Below are 23,841 nucleotides of genomic sequence, written 5' to 3' on the forward strand. Positions count from 1 at the left end.
TCATCCAAAAAATGCTTATGTACAGACACTGTTTCTTGGTATATGCATTTCCCAAAACGATTAATAAGAAGCAGAAAGTTATTTTGTACAAACTGAGCTTAATGAAGAGTCTGTACCTGGTAACATTAGCACAAATATATTTGATCTAAAATCTGTATTTTTTTAAAAAAAAAATTGTATCAGATAATTTAAGCTTCTAGTGCCACATTAGTTGCAACATTTTTAATAAGCATATATTTTACCATCTCACTCTAATTGAAAATGGTTTATCTTCATTATTTTTGGCAAGTTTCATGCATTCTTGATTTGGCGTGTGCTTTCATATGCACATGCTCTGTAGGTATGCTTGAAGATTAAATATAGGGCAAAATTCTCCTCTCCCCTGCAATATGTATTGTTTACATATGCAGAATTTCCATTAACAGCAATGGAAGTTCAGCAAGTGAAACCAGTGTTAAATGTACAATCGAGATCCATAGTGCAGGTCAGAGTGGAAAATATTGGTGTTTAAACATAATTTAACTGATTAAATTAGAGGTTTGACTTTCACAGTTACAAATTGTAACATAAAAAAGTAGTAATCTTGAAGCATTCAGATTGCTCCCGAACAAGGTGCATGGTTCCTCTTTATAAACTTGCAATATTCTCATACTGCTAAAATGTTCTTGACTTACAGCTGAGGGAAGAAAGCAGGAGGCTGGCTTTGGCTGCCAAAAGAGAGAAAAGAAAAGAGAAACGGAGAAAGAAAAAGGAAGAACAAAGAAGAAAACTAGAAGAAATAGAAGCAAAAAATAAAGAGAATTTTGAACTACAAGCTGCTCAAGAGAAGGAAAAGCTGAAAGCTGAAGGTAGTCTTATTTCTGTTTTTCCATAGATTTAATCTTTTCCCATCATTTTTTACTCCCATTATTACAGCTTTTTTTATCAGTACTTTGATATAAGGTTTCATGTAGTCCATCCATATTTGTTATATCTAACATTACTTTTAAATTTTACTAAACATAGGAATTGCTATACTGGATCAAACCAGTGGTCTATCTAGGCAGTATGCTGTGTCTGACAGTGGCCATAACCAACTGCTTCAGAAGCAACTATGGGATAATCTGTCCACAGTGAAACTTTCCTCCTAGCCCCTAATCCATAGTGGTTGGCTTTGTCCTGAAGCTTGAGTTTATATCCTTTCCAGAGCTCTTGAGTTCTTAATATTTACTAAAACTCTCCCACTATTGTTGTTATCTGAATAATGTCAAATCCTTTGGGCTCTGATACCTTGTAGCAATGAGTTCCAAAGGCTAATTGAGTGTTGTATGGGAAGGAATTTCCTTTTATCAGTTTTGAATTTGCCACTTTTTGATTTCATTGAATGTCCCCTTGTTCTGGTATCATGAAAAACAGATTGGTAACTTCTCTACACTGTCAGTTATTTTGTATGCTTGTATCATGTTGCCTACTATTAGTCTTCTCTCAAAGGCAAACAATAAACCCAGTCTTTTCAGTTTCTCTTCATGTGAGAGATTTTCCATACCCTTAATCATTTTTGTTAGCACTCTTGGAACCCCCTTTATTTCTGCTATATCCTTTAGGACAGGGGTTCTCAAACTGGGAGTCGGGACCCCTCAGGGTGTTGCAAGGTTCTTACATGGGGGGTCGCGAACTTTCAGACTCCACCCCAAACCACGCTTTACTCCCAGCATTTATAATGTTAAATATATAAAAAAGCATTTTTAATTGATTGGGGGGGGAGTTTTGCACTCAGAGGCTTTCTATGTGAAAGGTGTCACCAGTACAAAAGTTTGAGAATCACTGCTTTAGGAGATGGAGTTACTGGAACTGAATGCAATATGAAGGTGTACTATTGGTTTATAGAATGGCACTATAACAATTTCTGCATTATTTTTATGTAATTGTCTTAGCAGTTATTGGCTTATGATTATCCCATGAAGTCATTCAAGACTGTTACTAAACTTTAATAGTAAATTGCCTGATTTGCTAGGTGTGACTTCAGAAACAAAAAAAAATACTGAAAGTGGACATGCTGTAGTAATTTTTTTTGATTATTAATCAGATGAGCCTGAAGTCCTAATGGAGCCTCCATGTGCCACCACTACAACCACCATAGGTATATCTGCAACGTGGACTACGTTAGCAGGTTCCCATGGGAAAAGGAACAATACCATCACCACAACCAGCTCCAAGAGGAAAAGCAGGAAAAACAAAATTCACCCAGATAATGTTCAGATTCTATTTGATGATCAGCTCCCAATCTCCTTTGGTCAATCAGAAAAAGCCAATGGCGAGTCGAAGAGCAGCAGTACCAGTGAAAGTGGTGACAGTGATAACATGAGGATTTCCAGCTGTAGTGACGAAAGCAGCAATAGCAACAGCAGCCACAAAAGTGAGAGTCATTCTTCCACAGCAGCCACTAACACGCTGAGCAACAAGAAACAGCCATCAGTACTTGTCACTTTTCCAAAGGACGAGAGGAAAGCAATTTCTGGCAAATCATCAATCAAGTAAGTTATTGTGGCCATGCGTAATAACTCCCAGTATAAAATAATTGGAACTTCCTGCTGAAAATGATTTTCAAGATCTATTTTTCATAGCCTCATTAGAGTCTTGTAAAGTACAAGAATAAAACAGAAAGAGCACAAATATCCTTGCTTTTCTATTTATATGAATATAAATATTGTATGAGGAGATGCAACATTTTCAGATCATGAATTATTTAAAACAGTAGGCTGAGGTATGAAGCCTACCCACAAATTTTTAACCAGTGGGTTGTCTTGCTATATATGGTTTCCCAGACAGAAGCATTTCAGTCAGTTCAGCGTTAGTATAGTCAGTGTTCTTTGGCAACAGGTGTCATGACTAGTGGCTAGTCTTTTAGCAATGCCAGCAAGTAAAAGGGGAGTATTTTAGCCTAGGTTTCAGGTACCATGCTGCTGAGTTCAAGTGGCACCTAATCCAGTGGCTATTTCATTGGTGGTTTTAAAAGTTCAAATGAAACTTTTGAATATTATGTTTCTAGATGCATTCCAAAATGCCACATACAAAAATTCATACTGGCTGGTTAATCCTAATCCTGTCAGACATATAAGAGGAAAAAATGAAGTCCATACTGCTATTGTATTGATATATCCTGCTTCTCCAGTATTCTAGGTAGTTTATTTCTCTGCATCTTCCTCAGATGCAGTGAACCTGTTCCTAGCTTTCAGCAGAAGGGGAAAAAATAGCAAAATCAAATTAGCTATTAGTTAGTTGCTAAAATACTGTTTAGATATTTTGCTGCATATGTACATTAACTATATTTAATGAATGATCACTTGTGCTTAGTGCACTTGTGTATCTGGGCAGATATGTGCTAACTCTATCAAGTTATGATTTTCTAAAATGCTGGAGATCCTAACAAGCTTAGTGCCCAAAGGCCAAAGAAAAATGGCCACATGGTTTGTGTCTTACACTGAGTTTGAAGAAATAATTTATCTAAAAGCACCGAATTATTTTTTTTTAAAGATTGTCTGAGGTTATCAGTGAAGTAACCAGCAACTCCTTGTCCACTTGCACAAAATCTGGACCTTCTCCCCTTTCTTCTCCAAATGGAAAATTAACCATAGCTAGCCCTAAACGTGGTCAGAAGAGAGAAGAAGGATGGAAGGAGGTTGTAAGAAGGTATGTGTGCATATGCAAAGTCAAACATGCCAGTAGTGTTACCCCTTTTTATGTATCTTTTTTTGACAGAACATTTTTTTCATTGTTCCCCATCTTGCAGTTAAAATGAATGTATTAGTTTGAGAGTAGGAGTGATAAATTTTTCCTCTTAAACACCAACTCAGGATCTCTTTCAAACTTCATAGCTTCCTGCTGATCTTCATCTTATTTCAGACCACCATCGCTTCTCCAGTTGACTTAGTACTTTTTTTCTGTGTAGATCAAAGAAGGTTTCTGTCCCATCAACAGTAATTTCCAGAGTCATTGGAAGAGGAGGCTGTAACATCAATGCTATCCGGGAGTTCACTGGAGCACATATAGACATCGACAAACAGAAAGACAAGACAGGGGACAGAATAATAACAATCAGGTAAAAATTTTGTTTGGGATTGTTAACTATGTTTTAAAAGAATAATTTCTATAAAGTGAATGGGAAGAATGAATTTTAAAGCGTAGTCTTTGGTTTAATAGACCACTTTTCTTGCAGGATTTCTAAGTGAGCAACAATTTTAAAAAAAAATCTTTTGAGAAGCATAATTGATGCTACTATTCTGTTTGTGCTTTTGAACCAAAAGAATGTTTTCATGCAGAATAGGGAAAATTGGTTCTGTTCTGTAGTTGTGGGCAGAAAGTAAGGAGATATAAACTGTTTTTTTGTGGACTATGCAATGCCTTTGTTGCTTAAGGCACTGGTATCTCAGCCTTTTATATTCTTTATATATGAAGCTAAACATCTAGTTTCCTTTAACATAAAATATCTTATATGAATTTATCTATAATAGAGTGGTTGACAACCTCAAAACGTACATTTGGGCTACATAGTGGAAAAGTTCAGGGTAAAAATTAAATCAGAATAACTATACTTTTCCTCCCTTCCTTTTACTCTTATTGCAGGGGTGGCACAGAATCAACAAGACAAGCCACACAGTTGATCAATGCTCTTATTAAGGATCCAGATAAGGAAATTGATGAACTCATTCCAAAGAATCGTTTGAAAAGTTCTGCAGCAAATTCCAAAATAGGGTCGTCAACACCTGCTGCCACTACAGCCGTTAACAATTCACTAATGGGAATCAAAGTGACCACTGTAGCTGTTCATTCAACATCTCAAACAGCCACAGCACTCACTGTGCCTGCAATTTCTTCAGCACCTGCACATAAAACTGTCAAGAACCCAGTGAATAACGTGCGGCCTGGTTTTCCAGTCTCTCTTCCATTAGCATATCCTCCTCCACAGTTTGCACATGCTTTACTTGCTGCTCAAACTTTCCAACAAATCCGTCCACCACGGTTGCCCATGACCCACTTCGGAGGTACTTTTCCACCAGCTCAGTCTACCTGGGGTCCTTTTCCTGTTAGGCCTTTGAGCCCTGCAAGAGCTACTAACTCACCTAAACCTCACATGGTGCCTCGCCATAACAGTCAGAACAGCAGTGGTTCTCAGGTGAATTCAACAAGTTCTCTAACTACTAGTCCGACAGTTACAAGTTCAACAGCCTCTGCTGTGCCTGTTTCATCTACAAATGGCACTCCCAGTTCACCTTCAGTCAGAAGGCAGCTTTTTGTTACAGTTGTGAAAACATCTAATGCCACTACAACCACAATCACAACCACAGCAAGTAACAACAGTACAGCACCTACAAATGCCACATATCCCATCCCTACTGCCAAAGAACACTACCCTGTCTCATCCCCATCATCCCCTTCACCACCAGCTCAGCCAGTAGCGGTTTCTAGAAACAGTCCTTTGGACTGTGTAACAACCTCTCCGAATAAAGGGGCATCTTCCTCTGACCAGGAAGCAGCTAGTCCACCAGTAGTGGAAACAAGTAATTCAGCCAGCAGTGGGCAGCTGAGTGCTAGTTCTGTTGGGAGTTCCTCAGTGCACCCTGCTCACCAACAGTCCCCAGGATCTCTTTCTCAAGAAGCAAGACCGTCTCCACAGCAACCTCAGGTTCCTCCACCAGATCCTAGAATGGTTGTGCCTCCAAACTTAGCAACAAGTTCATCTGCCCCAGTGGTAGGTTCGACAAATGCCCCCATGACCTATCCCTTGCCTCCGACATCAATGGCATCAACTCAACCTCCAGCTAAAATGGAAACCCCTGCTATCAAACCACCTGCCCATGGAACAAATACTGCTCACAAGACTCCAGCTCCTGTGCAGAATTCTGTTGCAGTCCTCAATGTAAATCACATTAAAAGGCCCCACAGTGTTCCTTCTTCAGTGCAGCTTCCTTCTACCTTAAGTACACAAACTGCTTCTCAAAATTCAGCCCATCCAGCAAACAAATCTATGGGTACTAACTTCAGTGCGTCTTTGCCATTTGGGCCCTTTAGCACATTGTTTGAGAACAGTTCCACTTCTGCTCATGCCTTCTGGGGTGGATCTGTAGTTTCATCTCAGACAACACCAGAGTCCATTCTATCAGGGAAGTCTTCGTTTTTGCCAAACTCAGAACCCTTGCATCAGTCTGATACTTCCAAAGCCCCAGGTTTTAGGCCACCGTTACAAAGACCAGGTCCAAGTCCCTCAGGTAAGTGTGTGTGTGTGTGTGGTGCCCTCAGTAATGTCCCTCAGCTGAATGCCTGCACTTTGGAACACTTAATATTTTCTGCCTATTCTTTTAGGGTTCTTTAAACTAACTGAATTGTGTATTCTGTAATTCATCTGCTCTTGAATCTGTCCCTTGTAGTGGAACTGTGCTTTCAAGTATCAGATTGCATTTTTAACCCAAATTATATTTCTAGCCCTTACAAGGATACCTTCTGAATGTAAACTAATGTACTGCTGTCTTCATGATTGTGCATGCAGCTTGACAACATCTCTCAGAGATGTTAACTGCCCTATTCATCTCATTTGAGGTATTGCATGTAAAACCCATTGTTAATAGTCAAAATGTTAGCATGTTAAAATTATCAACACTGAAACCGTTAACAGAATCATCCATCTACCCCAACTTCTGAGGTACCAAAAGGCTCAGTTGTCACTGGTTATCTGACAAAACCTCTTTATCCCTTGCCAACTTCTGTAGTATAGTCCTGCATAGCCAATATATAAATCTATAGCATATTGAAACTTTAGAACAGAGTTAAAAATTAATTTAAAATCAGACTATATAAAACAAGGGATACTTCACTGATTTTATTATTCATTTTCATATTAATTCAACAAAAATCTCCAGGAGAATTTCCAGTCTGCTGCACTCATGCAGGGTTTTGTCACAGAATTTAGACCAGCAACTTGCTATGGAGTACACTGAGCTTTTTGTACTTTGACTCTGTCCAGTGTATAGGGACTCGTGATGTGGATTTTGTATGTGGCGTTTTGCCTTCAAGAGAAAAGTATAGCAATGACTTCCTAAAGAAGTGAAGAACAGTTGTAAATTTTGATCTGTTTCTGTTGATTCATATCAGAGAATTGAGATGCAGTTTATTTTTTACATTGTAACCTATTCATGCACACCAGTTAACTCTGGTTGATTTTGAAATAATTTTAGAGAGTTTGGTCTTCTTCAAATATCTGGCAAAATGTAGGCCTTATTATCAGGTTTTTTTGAATAGCGAAGGGGTATTTTAGTGAGACAGAGCCGAGCTGCATTTATATCCCATGGGTCCCATGTATTCCACAGCACTAGAAGTTAGCTTTTTGCTGAATAGTTGTGCTCAGAATGTCAGCTTTTGTGTGTTTAAAAAAAATCTAGCTCTCTTAGCTGTGAAGATAACTTTGAAAATGTGCCTCTAGAGAAAAGTGAACCATTGATATCTTCTTGTGTTAGCAGAGGGTCTAAGACAATAGCACTTAAGGGGTTTGGACTGCCCAGTTCATTTCAATCAGGACAGTGATGCAGGGACGTTGGCATATTTCCAAGTTCTCATGGAATTCAGTATTTTTGTCGCAGAATTTGCCATTTTGCTGCTGCTAAGCATTGGCACTTTGTTAATCTCCCTTTTGGGTCTGGCTGGAGTTGCTGCTTATTCACCAGCTTTCCTAACAGGGAGTTAATTGGATTATAAGGAATGCGGTCCCTCATTTTTCCCTGAAGTCAAGTAGCAGAGTTCAGGGAGCCAGAGTTAAACTCCAACTTGTGGCTAGGGACTGGGGAGAAGTGTAAAGTGGATTATCCATACTATGTGGAGAATAGTATAGCTGCTGGCATGTGGGGAACCAAGGTGATACAAGCTCCCCTCTTGCTGGAACACATGGAAGTGGGGGAAGGAGGCTCTGAGCCAGGTCTCTTGGACAGTGTTGCAATAGTTGAAGATCAGGGGGATAGGCTTCCTGGAGAACATAACAAAAAAACTACTACTCCTTTCTTTCCACTTTTCTGTTCGCTGTCAGTGACTTTTATAGCCTTCTTCCAAAATGCAGGTTTCAGAGTATCAGCTGTGTTAGTCTGTATTCGCAAAAAGAAAAGGAGTACTTGTGGCACCTTAGAGACTAACAAATTTATTTGAGCATAAGCTTTCTCCCCACTGTATTTTCCACCAAATGCATCCGATGAAGTGAGCTGTAGCTCACGAAAGCTTATGCTCAAATAAATTTGTTAGTCTCTAAGGTGCCACAAGTACTCCTTTTCTTTTTCCAAAATGCACGATGCTTTGCCAGGCCATGCTGCAGATTGGAGTCTGAGATCTGCTGACAGCCAGTGCATGAGCTATAATATTTCATAGAGCTATAATAAATTAATATTATAGCAGCATTTGGGGGCGCTTGGGATTTGGTTCAGTCATGCTACAGAGTACACAAAGGCCGGGTAACGATAGCTTTGTGCAGTGCATACATCATAATGGATTAGTTGCAAGTTGGAGTTGCGCTTAAAAAGAAATGCCCCAGTGCTTATGTCAGTGGACATAAATGTCAGGTGTGGATTTTAGGACAGCCATTACACTAGCATGGACCTGCAAACGCAAACCTATTATGAAATATCTAAGCTGTTACATTATTTATACTTTGTTGGATGTTCAGACTACCTTTATGGACTTCAGGGATTATTTTTGAAACTTTTTCCCCTCCATTGAATACAGTAGCTTTGGAGTGGTTTTTACAAGGTTCAAAATCTCTGCTAGCAGGGCTTGAAAAAAATTACAAACATAATTTACAAAAGATAGGCGAAGGGGTTCAGGGGCAAACCCTATGAGAAGTCCAGCCCTCCTAACTCCTGAAGAATGTATGGTGGGATTCCTCCCAGGATGCTAACCTTTAACCCTGCTTGAGGGCTTATGCTGAGAGGTACAGGGATATGTCTTTGCCATTTCTCAGCCTCCTTGCTATTGTCTCAGGGAGTTTCACCTACGATACTTCTAACCCTATCTCCTGGCTGCTTTCAAGGGAGGGCAAGTGGCCGCTACTTTGCTACAGTTCTTGCCTCCAATTTTTAGCTTCAGTCCTTGCCTCTACTGCTGTCCATAGCTTTCCCATGAACAGCTGAGTGAAATTCACATAATTCAGACCAGTTTAACTGCTTCCCAGAACAGTGACACTGACCAAGCAATGTCAGTTTCATAACTACTGCTTGGGAAAAGAACCAGTATAAGCAGCAGCAGCCACTGGAGCTTTGTGTCTGCAGAGTCAGGAAGACCGTACTGCATTAGTTCATTAGTTAGGAAAGTAATCTTCACAACCACGATGGATAAAAACTTTTCAAATGAAGTCTTAAATCTTCATAAACGTAGGGTTAGCGTGGGCACATGCTCTCTGTCTCTCTGGACAGTTTCCTACCCATCCCTGGCAGGTTGAGTGTTGAAATCCTGACTCCTCTTTTTGTCTGACCTACATTGCTATCTAGTCTATACAAGGACAGGGAAAATAAGATACGTATTCGGGCAGAGACAAGAGTCTTTAAGTATTTCAGCTCTAATAAATATAGTAACTTTCTTACATTTTATTCTTCACTTTCTTCATCCAGCAAAACTTGGAAAAAAATTCCCAATGTGCAAAAATTCTTGCAAATTTATCATTTGGTACATTTTCTCATCTTGGATAGTTTACTGTTTTCCATTGTATAACTGGAGCCATGTTTCCATAATTTGATGACATGGCTTCATGCTGATTGTAGAACGTATATTAAATATTTCCTTAATAAAGAGAGAAAAGGGGAGTGGAGAAATACTTTGTGAATTTTAAACACAATCATAACTTTACCTTCCCTGTGCCAGATGGAGTCTGCATTACTTACTATAAACTCATTTTTCTAGTCCCAAACAATATCAATTTGAAAGATTTATGGATCTGGAAAATGCTAGATTGTTATGCAGGTATCTAGTTATAGGATTATTTACAGTCTAGTTATTGGTTTCAGAGTAGCAGCCGTGTTAGTCTGTATTCGCAAAAAGAAAAGGAGTACTTGTGGCACCTTAGAGACTAACAAATTTATTAGAGCATAAGCTTTCGTGAGCTACAGCTCACTTCATCGGATGCATTAAGTGAGCTGTAGCTCACGAAAGCTTATGCTCTAATAAATTTGTTAGTCTCTAAGGTGCCACAAGTACTCCTTTTCTTTTAGTCTAGTTATTGCATTCATTTAAATTCAAGACCTCCACATAAAAGTCAAGCATAATTTTTAAATGTTACTTATGTCTTTAAATATAAAATATCATTTTTATTAAGACTCTCAGAACAAAAAGTATGAAAGCTTTCCAAACTGACAGTCCTTCCTAAAAACATAAACCCCCCACCACTCTGTGCCCCTCCCCCACCATCACATTTACTGGCTAACTCCCTTCAGGTCTTTACTTTCACATTTTGTCTTCAACAGGTATTTTCCTGTCAATTTTCCTGCATTATTTTACTTTCAGTTTTCCCCTTCAAAAACTTCATTTTTTTTTAAGGGGGGGCTTTTACTTTCTTACTACTTATTTGTATCCAGCTTCAGTACTGATGCATACTTATTTTCTCATTCACTCATTTATTTTAGAGTTGTTTTAAACCTTTCAGAACTACTTAATTCCTCACTCCTCCAACACACACACACCATTTCCAAGTTTTTTAGTACTCACTTCTCTTGCTCTCCTGCTTGTAGTTGTGTGAATGGGGAGAACAGCTAAAAAGACTTGGTTAATTGACCAAAATGTCAAATTGTGATGGACGAAGAAATTAATTTGATGCAAATGTTTTCCCATTGTCCTCATCTCCTACTTACACATTTGTTAATTAGAACCATCTTTCAGTGAGGACTAACCCTCTGCCAGTTTCTTTCATAGGTATTGTCAGTATGGATTCACCGTATGCTTCTGTAACACCTTCTTCTGCACATTTGGGTAACTTTGCCTCGAACCTTTCGGGCGGTCAGATATATGCACCTGGGCCACCCCTGGGCGGAGCACCTTCAGCTGCTAATTTTAACAGACAACATTTTTCCCCACTTAGTTTATTGCCTCCATGTTCATCAGCATCAAATGGTGAGTTCTACTCAATAGGAAACTAGTGAGAAATTATTATAAAGGCAAAATATTCTGGCAAATTCTACCTAGTCTATGTAGTTTTCTAATTAATCAACTTGATATTTTTGGCTAAGCTTGTTGCTAGGGTTTTTTGTTTCATGTTTGTTAAAGTCCATATGTATTTGAAGATGGATTTCGAAACTCTATTTTACAGAATGAATTGAGGAAGAAATCTATTAAATGAAAGGTTTGATCTCAACAGATGCGTTAGGGGCTGCTCAGTAATCCTATGTGGGGTTCCTTTTAGATTGGGGGATTTTTTTTCAAGGATTTTTTTTTTTCAAGTTTTAGCCCTTTTGGTTGAGAAAATACTCTTCCAAAAGTGAACTGTGTCACTGATGTGGTAGTGTCTTCATTAATCCTACCAACAAATAGTGTTTCTTTTATGATGAATTGATTGTTTTTAGAACCCTTTAAAATAACCACTAAATAGATTTGGAGAGAGACTGTGTTCTGTAAAATTTGATATCTTCATCTATAATTGTGACTTTTACAGTTTTTGCTGTAACGCAGCCAGGATGTGTTATGATAGAAAACAAATTTTAAATTTAAAGATAACAGATTCCATTATATGTAAGGAAGAAAGTTAAAGGTTAAGTCATTGGCAACACAGTATTAAAATCTGAAGTCCTCTTATTAGGACTTTCGGAGGCTAAATGAGATGCAGATGTTTTGAAAAGAACCCATTCATTTATTTGATATTCTCCAGAATCTAACCCTTTCTAATTGCCAATCTTTATTGATAATGCCGAAAATGACCTTTTTAACAGTATCTTTATGATCAATTGTACAGAGTCTGGAGTAGTAAAGTACTTACAATAATTGTTTCACATAAGCCACCAAACAGTAAACAAGTGATAAAGGCTTGAGCTGTATTTTGAACCAGTGATCTGGGGTTAAAATGCTTGAGATTATCATAATATGCCTGCTGATTCTCCTGAATCATCTACTTCCAAAAGCTTGGGTTTCTTTTACGGGTGAGTGTTGGTATATGTGAACAGAACTATGAGTGGAAATTCATTTTGTTATCTCAAACTAGGCCTAGCAAAGATACTAAATATACATACACACTTCTGTAATTTTTCAATTATTTTCTGTAGAATCTACTGCTCAGTCAATGTCATCTGGAGTTAGAGCACCATCTCCTACCCCTTCAGCAGTGTCCTTGGGGTCAGGAAAGCCCAGCAATGTGTCTCCGGACAGAAAGGTTCCTGTTCCAATTGGGACTGAACGTTCTGCACGTATTAGACAAACTGGAACTTCTACTCCATCCGTTATTGGGAGCAATTTAGCCACTCCCGTGGGGCATAGTGGCATCTGGTCCTTTGAAGGGATAGGTGGCAATCAAGGTATGAAGTATTGTCTAACAGGCATGCAATTTTCTATAGTCATATTGCTTTTCTTAATAACATGCTTTAGAACTGAGAGGCATTGTATAAATTGAATTCCTCAGAATTTACATTTGCTCATTATACATCCATTTCCAAGTCTCAGAGCTGGGTCTTATGTCTGCTCTGTCTAGTTTGAAGTTGTGTCCTGAAAGGTAGCAGAGAACCTTTGGTTGGGAAGCTTTGCTACTTGTGACATTTTTTGTTGTTATAATTGCACAATGCCATAAATAACAAAGCAGGTAGGTTTCACCCTGCCCGGGATGAACTAGATAATCTAGCTGTAATTTTTACGATTACTCCTGCAACCAGCCTAGGAGAGCAGTATTAGTGGGCTTTGAATGGACTCTCATCCAGAACTCTCTCTTGATGAGGAAGATTGTTGCAATACAGGACGTTGAGTGAGGAAATGCATGGGATAGTTGTTTCTTGAGGATGAAGGGAAGGGGACTCCTCTGGAAACAGTCATAACCTTTTTTCAGTTTTGCTTCTTTTATGGAATTTGCTGTTCTGTATATTAGGAACTGTCAAACTTTCTGTTCAGATTCAGAGAGTTTAAGACCAGACGGGACCATCATATCATCTAGTCTGACCTGGATATCACAGGCCATTACACTGAACCCAGTTACCCCTATATTGAACCAAATAACTTGTTTGGCTAAAGCATACCTTCTCTTGGTGGTTTAGTTCCAGTGGTTAATCAACCTCACTGTTCAAAATGTGTGCTTAACTTCGTATTTTAATTTGTCTGGTGTCAGCTATCAGCCAATGGTTCTTGTTTTATCTTTTGCTGTTAGATTAAAGAGCCCTTTAGTACCTGGTATTTTCTCGCTGTGAAAGCATGTATACTCTGCAATCAAGTCACCTCTCAGTCTTCTTTCTGATGTGTTAAACAGGTTGAGCTCCTTAAGCCTCTCGCTAAGAAAGCATTTTCTCCAGCCCCCAAATAATTTCTGTGGCTCTTTTCTGTACTCTTTCCAATGTTTCCATATCTTTCTTAAAATGTGGCCACCAGAACTGTGTGTGGCACTGCTTAGACCGACACTGGAACGCTATATACAGAGGTAAAATCACCTCCCTATTCCTACACACTGCTCCAGTTTATACCTCTGAGGATCTCATTAGCCCTTTTTGCCAGAGTGTTGTACGGGAAGCTCCTGTTGAGTAGCTTGTCCATTGTGGACCTAATATCATTTTTAGTCACTACTTTCCAGGATACAGTCCTCCATTCTGTAAGTAGGGTAGAGCCTTCATTCCTTGTTTCTAGATGTATTCTTTTTCATTTGACTGTTTTAAAATGTATTTTGTTTGAATGGGCCCAGCTTATCAAACGATTCAGATCTGTCTGTATGATTGCCGTCTTCCTCATTACCTACCACTCTGCCTATCTTTGTCATCCACAAATTTTATTAGCAATGATTTTATATTTGCTTCTAGATCATTAGTGAAAAAGTTGAGTAGTATTGGGCCTAGTGCTAATCCTTGTGGACCTGCACTAAAATCACCCTCCTTCAGTAATGATTCCATTTAAAAACTTGTTGAGATCAGTCATTTATCTAGATCTTAATCTATTTAATGTGTGCTCTATTGATATTGCATAGAACTAATTTTATAACTAGAATGTCATGCAGTACTAAGTCAAACATCTTACAAAGTATTTACATCTACTCAGTGACCTTAATCAAGCTTCTTGTCTCCTCAAAGAATGTAATCAAGTTTCATAAGACCTATTTTCCATAAAATTGTGATATTTATGGCATTAATTGTGTTCTTGCCCTTTAATTCTTTATCAAATCACTCCCATTTCACCTTTTCCATTATTTTGTTCAGGACTGATTAGCCAGCTTATAGTTATGCAGTCATCCCACTTGCCCTTTTTAAATATTGGCACATTAGTAGCACTCTTTTCCAGTCTTCTGAAATTTCCCCTGTATTCCATGATTTACTAAAAATTAGCATCGGCAGGCCTGGGATCTTCTTAGCCAACTCTTTTCGGACTCTTGATTTCATTATCTGCTCCTGCTGGTTTAAAGAAGTTTAGCCCTGGTAGATGTTTTCTGCCATCCTCCTTAGTTATTAATTCTCTGGCCAGTAGTTACATATTCTTATGTGGTATGAGTACACTTCTGCTTTGTAACAAGAAATATTTATTGAACACTTGTGCCTTTTCTGTATCATTATGAACAATTTTACAATCTTCATCTAGCATTGGATCCTATACCATTTGTTAAGATTTCTTTTGTTTCTAAAACACTTTAAAAACTCATTGTTGTCCTTAGCCCTGCCAGCAGCAGATTTTTGCTTGATGTCTTTCGCATCCCTTATTAGTTTTCTGCCTTTCATCATATTTATCAACTCTTTCCCCTTTTCCATTTGTAAATGTATTGCTTTTTAATTTGATTGATGCCTTTACCTCGCCACCGAACAAGGATGGGATTTTTAGGCAAAGTCCTCTTTCTTGATTGTGTAATCATGACTTTTGGCAGTCTGATAAACTGTTCTACAAGACCTGCCAATTCTTAACATTTTCCTAAACTTTTCTTCCCAATCAATGTTGCTCATAAATTTTCTTTAGGAAATTAGCCTTTTAGAAACACCGTCTGTCTCTTTAACTGGTTGAGCGTGTCCTCTGTTTTCCCATATTGAATGTAATCGGTTCATGATCATGGGTCCCTAGGTAATCACCAACTTCCGAGTGGCCTGCCTCTTCATGTTACCATTTGTGGAATGCATCTTCTTGCTTGCCTGTGAGCTTTAGGAACCTTTTGATAAAGCCGTCTCTTTTGACAAGTACCCATTTGTAGTATCGAACAGTCAAAACTGAGGTTATAAGAGACCATGCAGTCCTCGATTTACCACAGTACAAGAGCCCTAAGGGGCAGGTTTCACTATCCATAACTTGAAGGAGAAAATATTGTGGAAGTTATTTCTTGACTGGAAGTAATTTTTCAGCATCCTCCGTTAAGTGGGATTTCTTCGGGCGATTGTCCACACAGATTCCATTCTTGGTATGCATGCCCCAAAAGTATAGTCTGAGTGGACAACACATCTTGAACAACCAGAGTTACTGTAGAGCAAATGACTGTTCTTGTTGCAGAAGTGCTTTAATGCAGAGGACTTTAGTCTTAGCTTCCCATACAAGTTTATTAATATCAATGTAACAATTGATTGTACTTGTTTCTTTGCTAGATAAAGTAGATTGGTGTCACAGTGGAATGGGAAGTCATATGATCCACAGGCCAATGTCTGATCCAGGAGTGTTTTCACATCAAACGATGGAGCGAGACAGTACAGGAATTGTAACCCCTTCCGGTACATTCCATCAGCATGTTCCTGCAGGATATATGGATTTTCCTAAAGTCGGGGTAACAATCCTAATGTTTCTGACATCCATCTTAGTGTAGGAATTTCAGTATTTCTATGTTGTTTCTTAAGACAAGTAGACATTTTATAGTACTGTCCAGTCAAAACAGTCTGAGCTATGTATGTTAGAGTATTATTGATCTTTATTTTTCTCTGGAACAATTGCAAGATACTACTAATCTGATACTAAAAAGTAAATGTACAGCAGATAGGAAAAATGTTTAAAACCTTACTCTTTTAAATAATACAAATGTAGGGAATTGCTAAAATGTAAAGCGATAATTTCTATTGCTACTTGATGTGGGTGTGTCTTTATATATATGTTGATTCTTAACTTTTCCCCCCAAAGGGTATGCCTTTCTCTGTATATGGGAATGCAATGATTCCTCCTGTAGCACCCATTGCAGATGGTAATGGAGGTCCTATGTTTAATGGACCTCATGCTGCTGACCCATCTTGGAACTCATTGATAAAGATGGTTTCAAATTCCACAGAAAACAATGGCCCTCAAACGGTAATATTGTGATTTTTTTTAATTATTATTATTATTCCTGACTTATCTTCAACATAATCAGATACAAAAACAAATAATTCCCCAGGTGTATAATGCAAAAGATAAAAACTTGTGTATTTCCAGTCTTTCTGATTTTTCTAATTTAAATCTGATTTAACCTTACTAATTACGACTGAAGCATCTAATGCACTTGTATGTAACAAGTGTAAAATAAATTCCACTTACTTTTTAAAAATAAGCAAACCTTCATTGATGGCTTGTCTATGGGGGAAGTTGTCCGAGAATAAGGTATGGTGTGAATTTAAGCATAATAGCTATTCTAGAATAAGTGTATCCACATGGGCAGCTATTGCAGAATACCTATAAGAGTTGATTTCCTCATATAGACAAGCCCTTATAGTAACTGTTTCAAGTGTTACATTACCTCTTTTGTTAAATGTGTTAAATAATGCTGGTTGGCTACTATAGAAGTACTAGAAGTTATATAGATGTGATAGAACTGATAAGTCACCTTTCTAGGAAGTGTCTTTTATTCACCGTTGCATATAATTTATGATTTTCTTAGTGGGAGGTGAGACTGTCACAGCACTAGACCTAAAGCATTATGCTTTTGAGCCATATTGCCTTCACTAGTGCTAGGAGTGCCCAGGGAGACAGTTGGCCCTTCCTACATCAGTTTAATCATTGCCCTAGCCCCACCATCACTCTCTGTTCAAGTGTTACCCCTTTTGGGATCTCTAGCACTGCTGGCTGCACAAGTGGCCTCATTCTTCTACTGAATTATGGAAGTTCACTGCATGAGTGCTGTTGAAGGGGAGGGATTCCCTGTATGCTTTTTCTCCTCCTCCAGCCAAATCCAACTATATACCTAACTGTATAAAACATGCTTGCTTATATATTAAACTCTGTTAAAGTATTTATATCAGTTATACCCAGAGTTTACTTTGTTACATGTAGTATTCGTAAGGTTTCTCCAGCAGTAAACGTAGTACTAGGTATTGGAAAAAACAATAACTACTAATTTTTTTAGTTCACTGACGTTTTCAAAAGCTGAAGTGAAACACCTTGTAATTCCCCAAATCATGATGCTTTACACCTTGACCTTGTAACTGACTGTTTGCATGATCCCCTGCATGCATGCAGAAACCGAACTGACTTCAGCAGGCACAGCATTAGCAGATCCAGTTGCAGGTTTTGGGCCTTAGTTATTATTCTCCTTGATCCTAGGAGGCTGGATTTCCTGTATACAGCTAGTATAAATCTTACAGTATAGTATATGAGGGTGAAGTGAGACATTGTTCTGTGGCATGATAGTTTAATTTTTTATTGAAAGCAATTGAAAACTTGCTGAGGGGGAAATATTCTAGGTAGTACTGAAGGCATTGTGTAGGTAGGATGTGTGACCAAGGGGAGAAGCACAGGCAGGAAGGTGAGAGTGATGAAAATAATCTCTTCACATCTCAGCTCTTGGGTATTACAAGAGGAAAACACATTTAAGAAAATAACTTGGTGTAGTTTATTAATAGATGCAACAATTATAGAAGTGAAAAGTGAAGGCAGGCACTATACATTTGTATTGTAAACATCTTAGCTAAACCTAAAATTCTTAAATGTTCTAAAGCAGGGGTGGCCAACCTGAGCTGGAGAAGGAGCCAGAATGTACCAATGTACGTTGTCAAAGAGCCACAGTAATATGTCAGGAGCCCCCATCAACTCCCCACCGCCAGCCCCACTGATCAGTGCCTCCCCCTCCGCACTTCCTAGGTAGCTGTTTTGTGATGTGCAGGAGGCTCTGGGGGGGAGGGGCGGAAAGGGGTGGAGTGGGGGCAGGGCCTGTGGCAGAGCCAGGGGTTGAGCAGTGAGCACCCCCCCGGCACATTAGAAAGTTGGCGCCTGTAGCTCCAGTCCTGGAGTCGGTGCCTATACAAGGAAGTGCATATTAACTTCTGAAGAGCCACATGTAGCTCTGGAGCTACAGGTTGGCCACCCCTGTTCTTAAGCATCCTTGTAATACATCATTAATAACGCACCCTCTTCTTTTTCAGGTGTGGACTGGAACTTGGACACCTCACATGAACAGTGTGCATATGAACCAACTTGGCTGAGTGGGATCAACTTGTTAGCCTGGAGATTGCTTTTTATTCAGAGGAAAACACAAATGGCCGTTTAATATGCTCCCAAATCATTCTACTGATGTGCTTGACTGAAGTGTGTAGGCTTTTGCAGAAGAACTTACTAACTGACCTTTTTCTGTGAACATTGTGACCGCCCATTCCCCACCCATCATATGTTTCAACTTAGTTAGCGTTTACTCTTCTTTTTTTTATTTTTTGGACATAACTTTCTGTTGAAACTGTTCTTTGGCTGGTTGATTTTAGTACTGTAAACTGCTTCTGAGCAAACACAGAAATTTAGCAAAATTATGTAAACTTGATCCTGAAGTTTTAGAATGGCAAATAAATGTACAATTGTTTACATAACGGAAATGGCTAAGCAGAAAGTAAATTTCAGTATGTCAGTATAGAGGCTCTACTTTATGTAGACTTAAATTAATGTGAGATATGTACCTTCATATTCAGAAATCTGGATGTTTCCTTCATACATTAAACTATTAATAAGCATAACTTTTCTACTTGTGTAATTTAAGTACAGTATAAAAGTGGGAATTATCAGTGGGTTTCCAATTATATACCTTGGATTTTTGAAAAGTCATACATCTGTTTATTTTTCTCTTGTAACCAGATACATATTAAAAGTAAGTTTCCATTTTCTTCTATGCAGGGTTTTCAATTAAAAAAAAAAATTCTTGAGATTATAGCCTTCTGGCATTTCCAGAACTGTCTCCATGCTAACACCAGTAGAGTTCCCCAGTGAATATTAGTGAATGTGCCAGCCTGCAGCAGTCAGTTACAAATGACTCTTGCAGATAGGTGGATGCAGTGAGGTATGTTTAGTTCTCTGACCATTCTAAGTGCATCCATTTAGTTCCTCCCAATCATCAGAGAAGAAAAATTTGCAACTGTTTTTGGCTGTTGGAGTAAAAGTAAGCACACCCACTGGCACTTAGTAGTAGAGATTCATTAATGAAACTGCCTCCAAACCAAGGCTTATTTTTTCAAGAATTAGTGGTTTAATTAGAGCAGGCGATGTTTTATTCTGAACTGTGCGTCTGCCTGATCAAAGTTAATTTTGAACATTCCAAAATGAAATTTCTGTGTAAACGATCATCTTTAATAGCTTTTATCATGTTTTGCTTTTAAAGTTTCCTGGAGTGAAAACACCAGTATGCTCTGCAAAGGAACATCAACAAACTGTAGAGTAGTGGTTCTCAAACTTTTCTGCTGGTGACCCCTTTCAGATAGCAAGCCTCTGAGTGCAACCCCTCTCCCACCATAAATTAAAAACACTTTTTATATATTTAACACCATTATAAATGCTGGAGGCAAAACGGGGTTTGGGGTGGAAGCTGACAGCTTGCGACCCCCCCCCCCCACATGTAATAACCTTGCGACCCCCTGAGGTGTCCCGACCCCCAGTTTGAGAACCCCTGCTGTAGAGCAAGTTCAGAAGTACTATTAAGGCAAGCCTTTGACAGCTTGAAACACAAAGCTATTTTAACCCAAGATCCCAGTTTATAACAAAAATGACTGTATATGTGTGATTATACAATATAACCAAATTTATAAACTAGATCTACAAATTAACTGTAATATTGTGGGAACAAATCCAACATTGTCTATCATTTGCTTTTTGAAATAAAAATGTAAAAAGGTAAAGCTTTTTAAGGTACAGTGTCAATCAAATTCACCCTTTTATATGGTGAATTAGTCCTGACAAACTTTAGATAAATCTTAATTGAATGAATATTCCAAATTAATTAGATTAATTTTGTTTGTTGGCTGTAAAACTGGATTTTTAAAATGCTGTTTCATAACTTACTATAATTACTCTCTTAAAGCCAGAAGGAAAAATGATTTTTCCAAAGCTATTATACAGCCTTTTAAATATTGAGATGCTACATTTGAGATGTTCAGAAGTTCATGAATACCAGTATCAGTATACATGCCCTAAGGTGGTGCTCTAAATCTAAGTAAACTCATTTTTCCAGCTGTATGTGATTCCTCCTTCTGAAATCTAATGTGTGAAGAATTAGTTGGATCAAAATGGATACTTAACTGAACAGCTGTTAATAAAAAAAAATCAATTTAAATTCAATTTCAGCACTTTACTATGAGTGGGGAATAATGCTATTAAGGTATTTTATATAACGTTTACCACTCTCCTATAATTTTATTATTAATGCTTCTCCAGTGCTAACAGGGATTATTTTTACTCTTGAAATAATCCTTCTGAGGAATAAATACTGCTCAATATTTATTACAACAAAATGTATTCTGTGGGTCAAAAAAACTGAGTTTCTTAGGATGTGGTTTCTTATAAAGCTATCTGTATTTTGTTGACTTGAAAACAAAACTGTAGACACCGGAATATAGGCTGGAATGCCCCATGTTTCGTTTGTGGGATCAGGCTTGTTAAATAAAATACTGGGGTTTTTAGAAGTCTGTACTAGGAACATTTTTCAGATACATTTTTTATATTTCAAATGTAATGCCTTTTATTTGACCAATAAAAAAAAGGAACATACTCTTTTGAGACCTGGCAGGTCTTCCCTATCTTTTTTTTTAACTACATATGCATAGATTATTGGAGTGTGTATATGCAGAATACTTTATTCATTTTTCTGTTAATTAAGGAATGGCATAACTCAAGAAATGTAAGCCATGAGTTAGTTCACTCCTTAAACCCCAGGATGATAAATATCCCAGTATGTTGTGTAATCTGTTTGTCACTCAATGACAAAGTACTGTAATATAGTTACCCTCTTGTGATGGAGGCAAACCTGTCAGATGCCTTTGCACTGAATAGGTATTTCATAAAAATGCAATTCTAGCTCTTAGTTTAAACTATCTTCTCCCTTCGTTGTAAAGGATAATAATTTTATAGCGTGAACAATGATACATTTCAAAACTTATTTGATGGATATCAAAATGTCTGCCTACTGTGTACAAATGGTATTCTACACTAGTTTTGACACTTGCCATCTTCTTAAACACCAATTCACAAGAGATGTTGTATGACTCTGAGGGTATGTCTACCCTGCAATTAAAAAACAGCAGCTGGACTGTGCCAGGTGAATTGGGCTATGGGGCTATTTATTTGTGGTGTAGACGTTCAGGCTCGTGCTGTAGCCTGAGCTCTGGGACCCTCCCACCTTGCGGGGTTCCAGAGCCAAATCAAAATCAGTCCACTGGGTTAATTTTAGACTTATTTTGTGTATCCAAAAATCACTGAGCTTTCTTTTAATCTCTCATCACAGAATACTTGAAACTATCTGTAATTTGTTTTGACCTACAAACAAAAATAGCTTGTCCTTGAACCAGGACTGTTTCTAAGTAGTTAAAATACAAGAACAAAGCCCTTCTAGCATTTGTATATTCACTATGATGCAGGAATTCTGTGATGCATAAAGCTAGTGAATGTCAGTGTGCATTAGCCATACCAATTTTTAAATTTGCTATTTTCAGTTTTAAGTTCCTGATGATGGTCTTCTGTTCTTACAGATCTACATTGCCAGGGAGGGGATCAATAGTAGCTACCAGAACTTGTTTTTTTGAGTATCATTGGAAGTAAAATTTCTCCCTTAAAAATACGCTATATGGATTATTCCATACCAGACCATAGAAAGAGTATATGATTTGGGTTGAAATACTTAAATATTTTCCATTGAATAATGTGGCTGGTCGTCACTCCTGAGTGACTTAAAGATTTCACTGTTTATAGAGGTTCTCTAATTCTTTGGGATTCAAAAAAATTACAGCAGAAATTGATATAGAAATCTAGCATCAATCTTGGCACAGTTCCGTATCAGGTAAGGTTAGAGCAGTGATTTCTAATCAGCTCCCAACCTGCCCAGGAGTGCTCTGACAAGTTTTCCCCCTTCCCTATGGAAATGGGACCCAGGAGGGAGGATTCTGAGACAGATCTCTGGAAAGGGCTCCAGGTCTTAAGGAAGGCAAGCTGCAGAAAACCTCCCCAAAGTCACAGCAGGGATTCTCCACTCCCAAAGCATACTAAAAGCTTTTTAAAACAATCTAGACAGGGAAAGAAAAAGCACCCCTCCCCCGGAGATGAGTCCTTTTCTGCCTCCTCCACTGAAGAAGGTGAGCTGTGTGGTTCTAAAACAGTAGTTCTCAAACTTTTGTACTGGTAACCCCTTTCACATAGCAAGCCTCTGAGTGCGACCCCTCTTATAAATTAAAAACACTTCTATATATATTTAACACCATTATAAATCCTTGAGGCAAAGTGAGGTTTGGGGTGGAGGCTGACAGCTCACGACCCCCCACATAACCTCACAATCCCTGAGGGGTCCCAGCCCCCAGTTTGAGAACCCCTGGGTTAGCGAATTAAATCACCACTAAAATACTCATGAAGAGAAAGATCTCACTTTTTGCAGCGAAGTTAAACCTTGACACATGAATCAAGCATCATGAGTCAACATCCAGGACAAATTAAAATGTAATAACTGCAACATTTAGCAATTTCTTGGTCCGTAGTTACCCACAACAGACTTGACATAAAAGGAACATTTAATCTTTACAGTTACTTGCCAGACAAATGAAGCTATATTAGGATACCTACATTGCATTTGTGACAGCCGGGTGATTAAATGAAGCAAATGACAAAAGACTACTGGAAACTAACAAGGTGAGGCAATGTAAGCACTCAGAGACCCAACTAAGGAATCTGACATGATTTGCAAGCTACTTAACATGGTTTCCCCTCTTCTTCAACAGCTAATTAAAGATGAACACAATCAGAGGGCAACTGAATGGTAAAAAGCTTAGTAAAGGGGAAAAGAGCCTTTTCATTCCTAAATCAGTGGCTTAAATCTGGACCTATTTGGTAATGACTAAAATACATTAGCATAGACCCAATCCACTCCTGTTGAAGTAAATGGTAATCTTTCCACTGATCTGAAAGACAGCTGGATCAGGTCCAACATTTGAGGCATGTGAAATGAGTTGGTCAGTTCCGCATGATTGAGTGGGCCCATCAGTATACACCTTTTTGGCACACTCATCAGATAACCTAAGGATTTTAATTTGCTTTAAATGTTAACTTTGAATTTCAGGGCAGTAGGTCAGGTGATATTGATAACTTTTGGATACTGTAGTGCTGTGTATGGAAATACCTAGGATGGTGCGTGAGAGATTTACTTGCAGCAGCTCACAGAGCCAGGGTGTTTGTAATTGCTGGGTATCCCATCAGGACAGTTTTGATCATTGTATTCTATGCAAGGTGGAAGTTGCCTGGCCTCTGTCTAGACTACTTCTGCCTGCCATTTTATATAGCCCAGGGTTT

At 38.3% G+C, this 23,841-nt stretch overlaps 1 protein-coding gene and 1 long non-coding RNA gene across 9 annotated transcripts in view; one reads left to right on the plus strand and one right to left on the minus strand.

Annotated features, from left to right (window-relative positions):
* ANKRD17 (ankyrin repeat domain 17) overlaps positions 1 to 21,075 on the plus strand; it is a 168,328-nt gene extending 147,253 nt beyond the window's left edge. For 7 of the 8 annotated variants that reach the window (XM_038398721.2, XM_038398722.2, XM_043513658.1 and 4 more), the window contains 10 exons: positions 677 to 848; positions 2,066 to 2,513; positions 3,514 to 3,669; positions 3,929 to 4,078; positions 4,603 to 6,245; positions 10,912 to 11,109; positions 12,252 to 12,500; positions 15,729 to 15,904; positions 16,252 to 16,416; positions 18,462 to 21,075. In XM_038398721.2, coding sequence (XP_038254649.1) covers positions 677 to 848; positions 2,066 to 2,513; positions 3,514 to 3,669; positions 3,929 to 4,078; positions 4,603 to 6,245; positions 10,912 to 11,109; positions 12,252 to 12,500; positions 15,729 to 15,904; positions 16,252 to 16,416; positions 18,462 to 18,521 — 3,417 coding nt within the window. In that variant the 3' untranslated portion in view covers positions 18,522 to 21,075. The remainder of the gene's footprint in view (positions 1 to 676; positions 849 to 2,065; positions 2,514 to 3,513; positions 3,670 to 3,928; positions 4,079 to 4,602; positions 6,246 to 10,911; positions 11,110 to 12,251; positions 12,501 to 15,728; positions 15,905 to 16,251; positions 16,417 to 18,461) is intronic. The other variant, XM_043513657.1, reaches the window with a different exon arrangement.
* The window catches only part of LOC119854406, a 29,994-nt gene continuing 8,223 nt past the window's right edge, over positions 2,071 to 23,841 (minus strand). The window contains exon 3 of the long non-coding RNA XR_005292445.2: positions 2,071 to 4,014. This is a non-coding gene — a long non-coding RNA (uncharacterized LOC119854406). The remainder of the gene's footprint in view (positions 4,015 to 23,841) is intronic.

The sequence above is a fragment of the Dermochelys coriacea genome, chromosome 4, assembly GCF_009764565.3.
Source record: "Dermochelys coriacea isolate rDerCor1 chromosome 4, rDerCor1.pri.v4, whole genome shotgun sequence".
Lineage (NCBI taxonomy): Eukaryota > Metazoa > Chordata > Testudines > Dermochelyidae > Dermochelys > Dermochelys coriacea.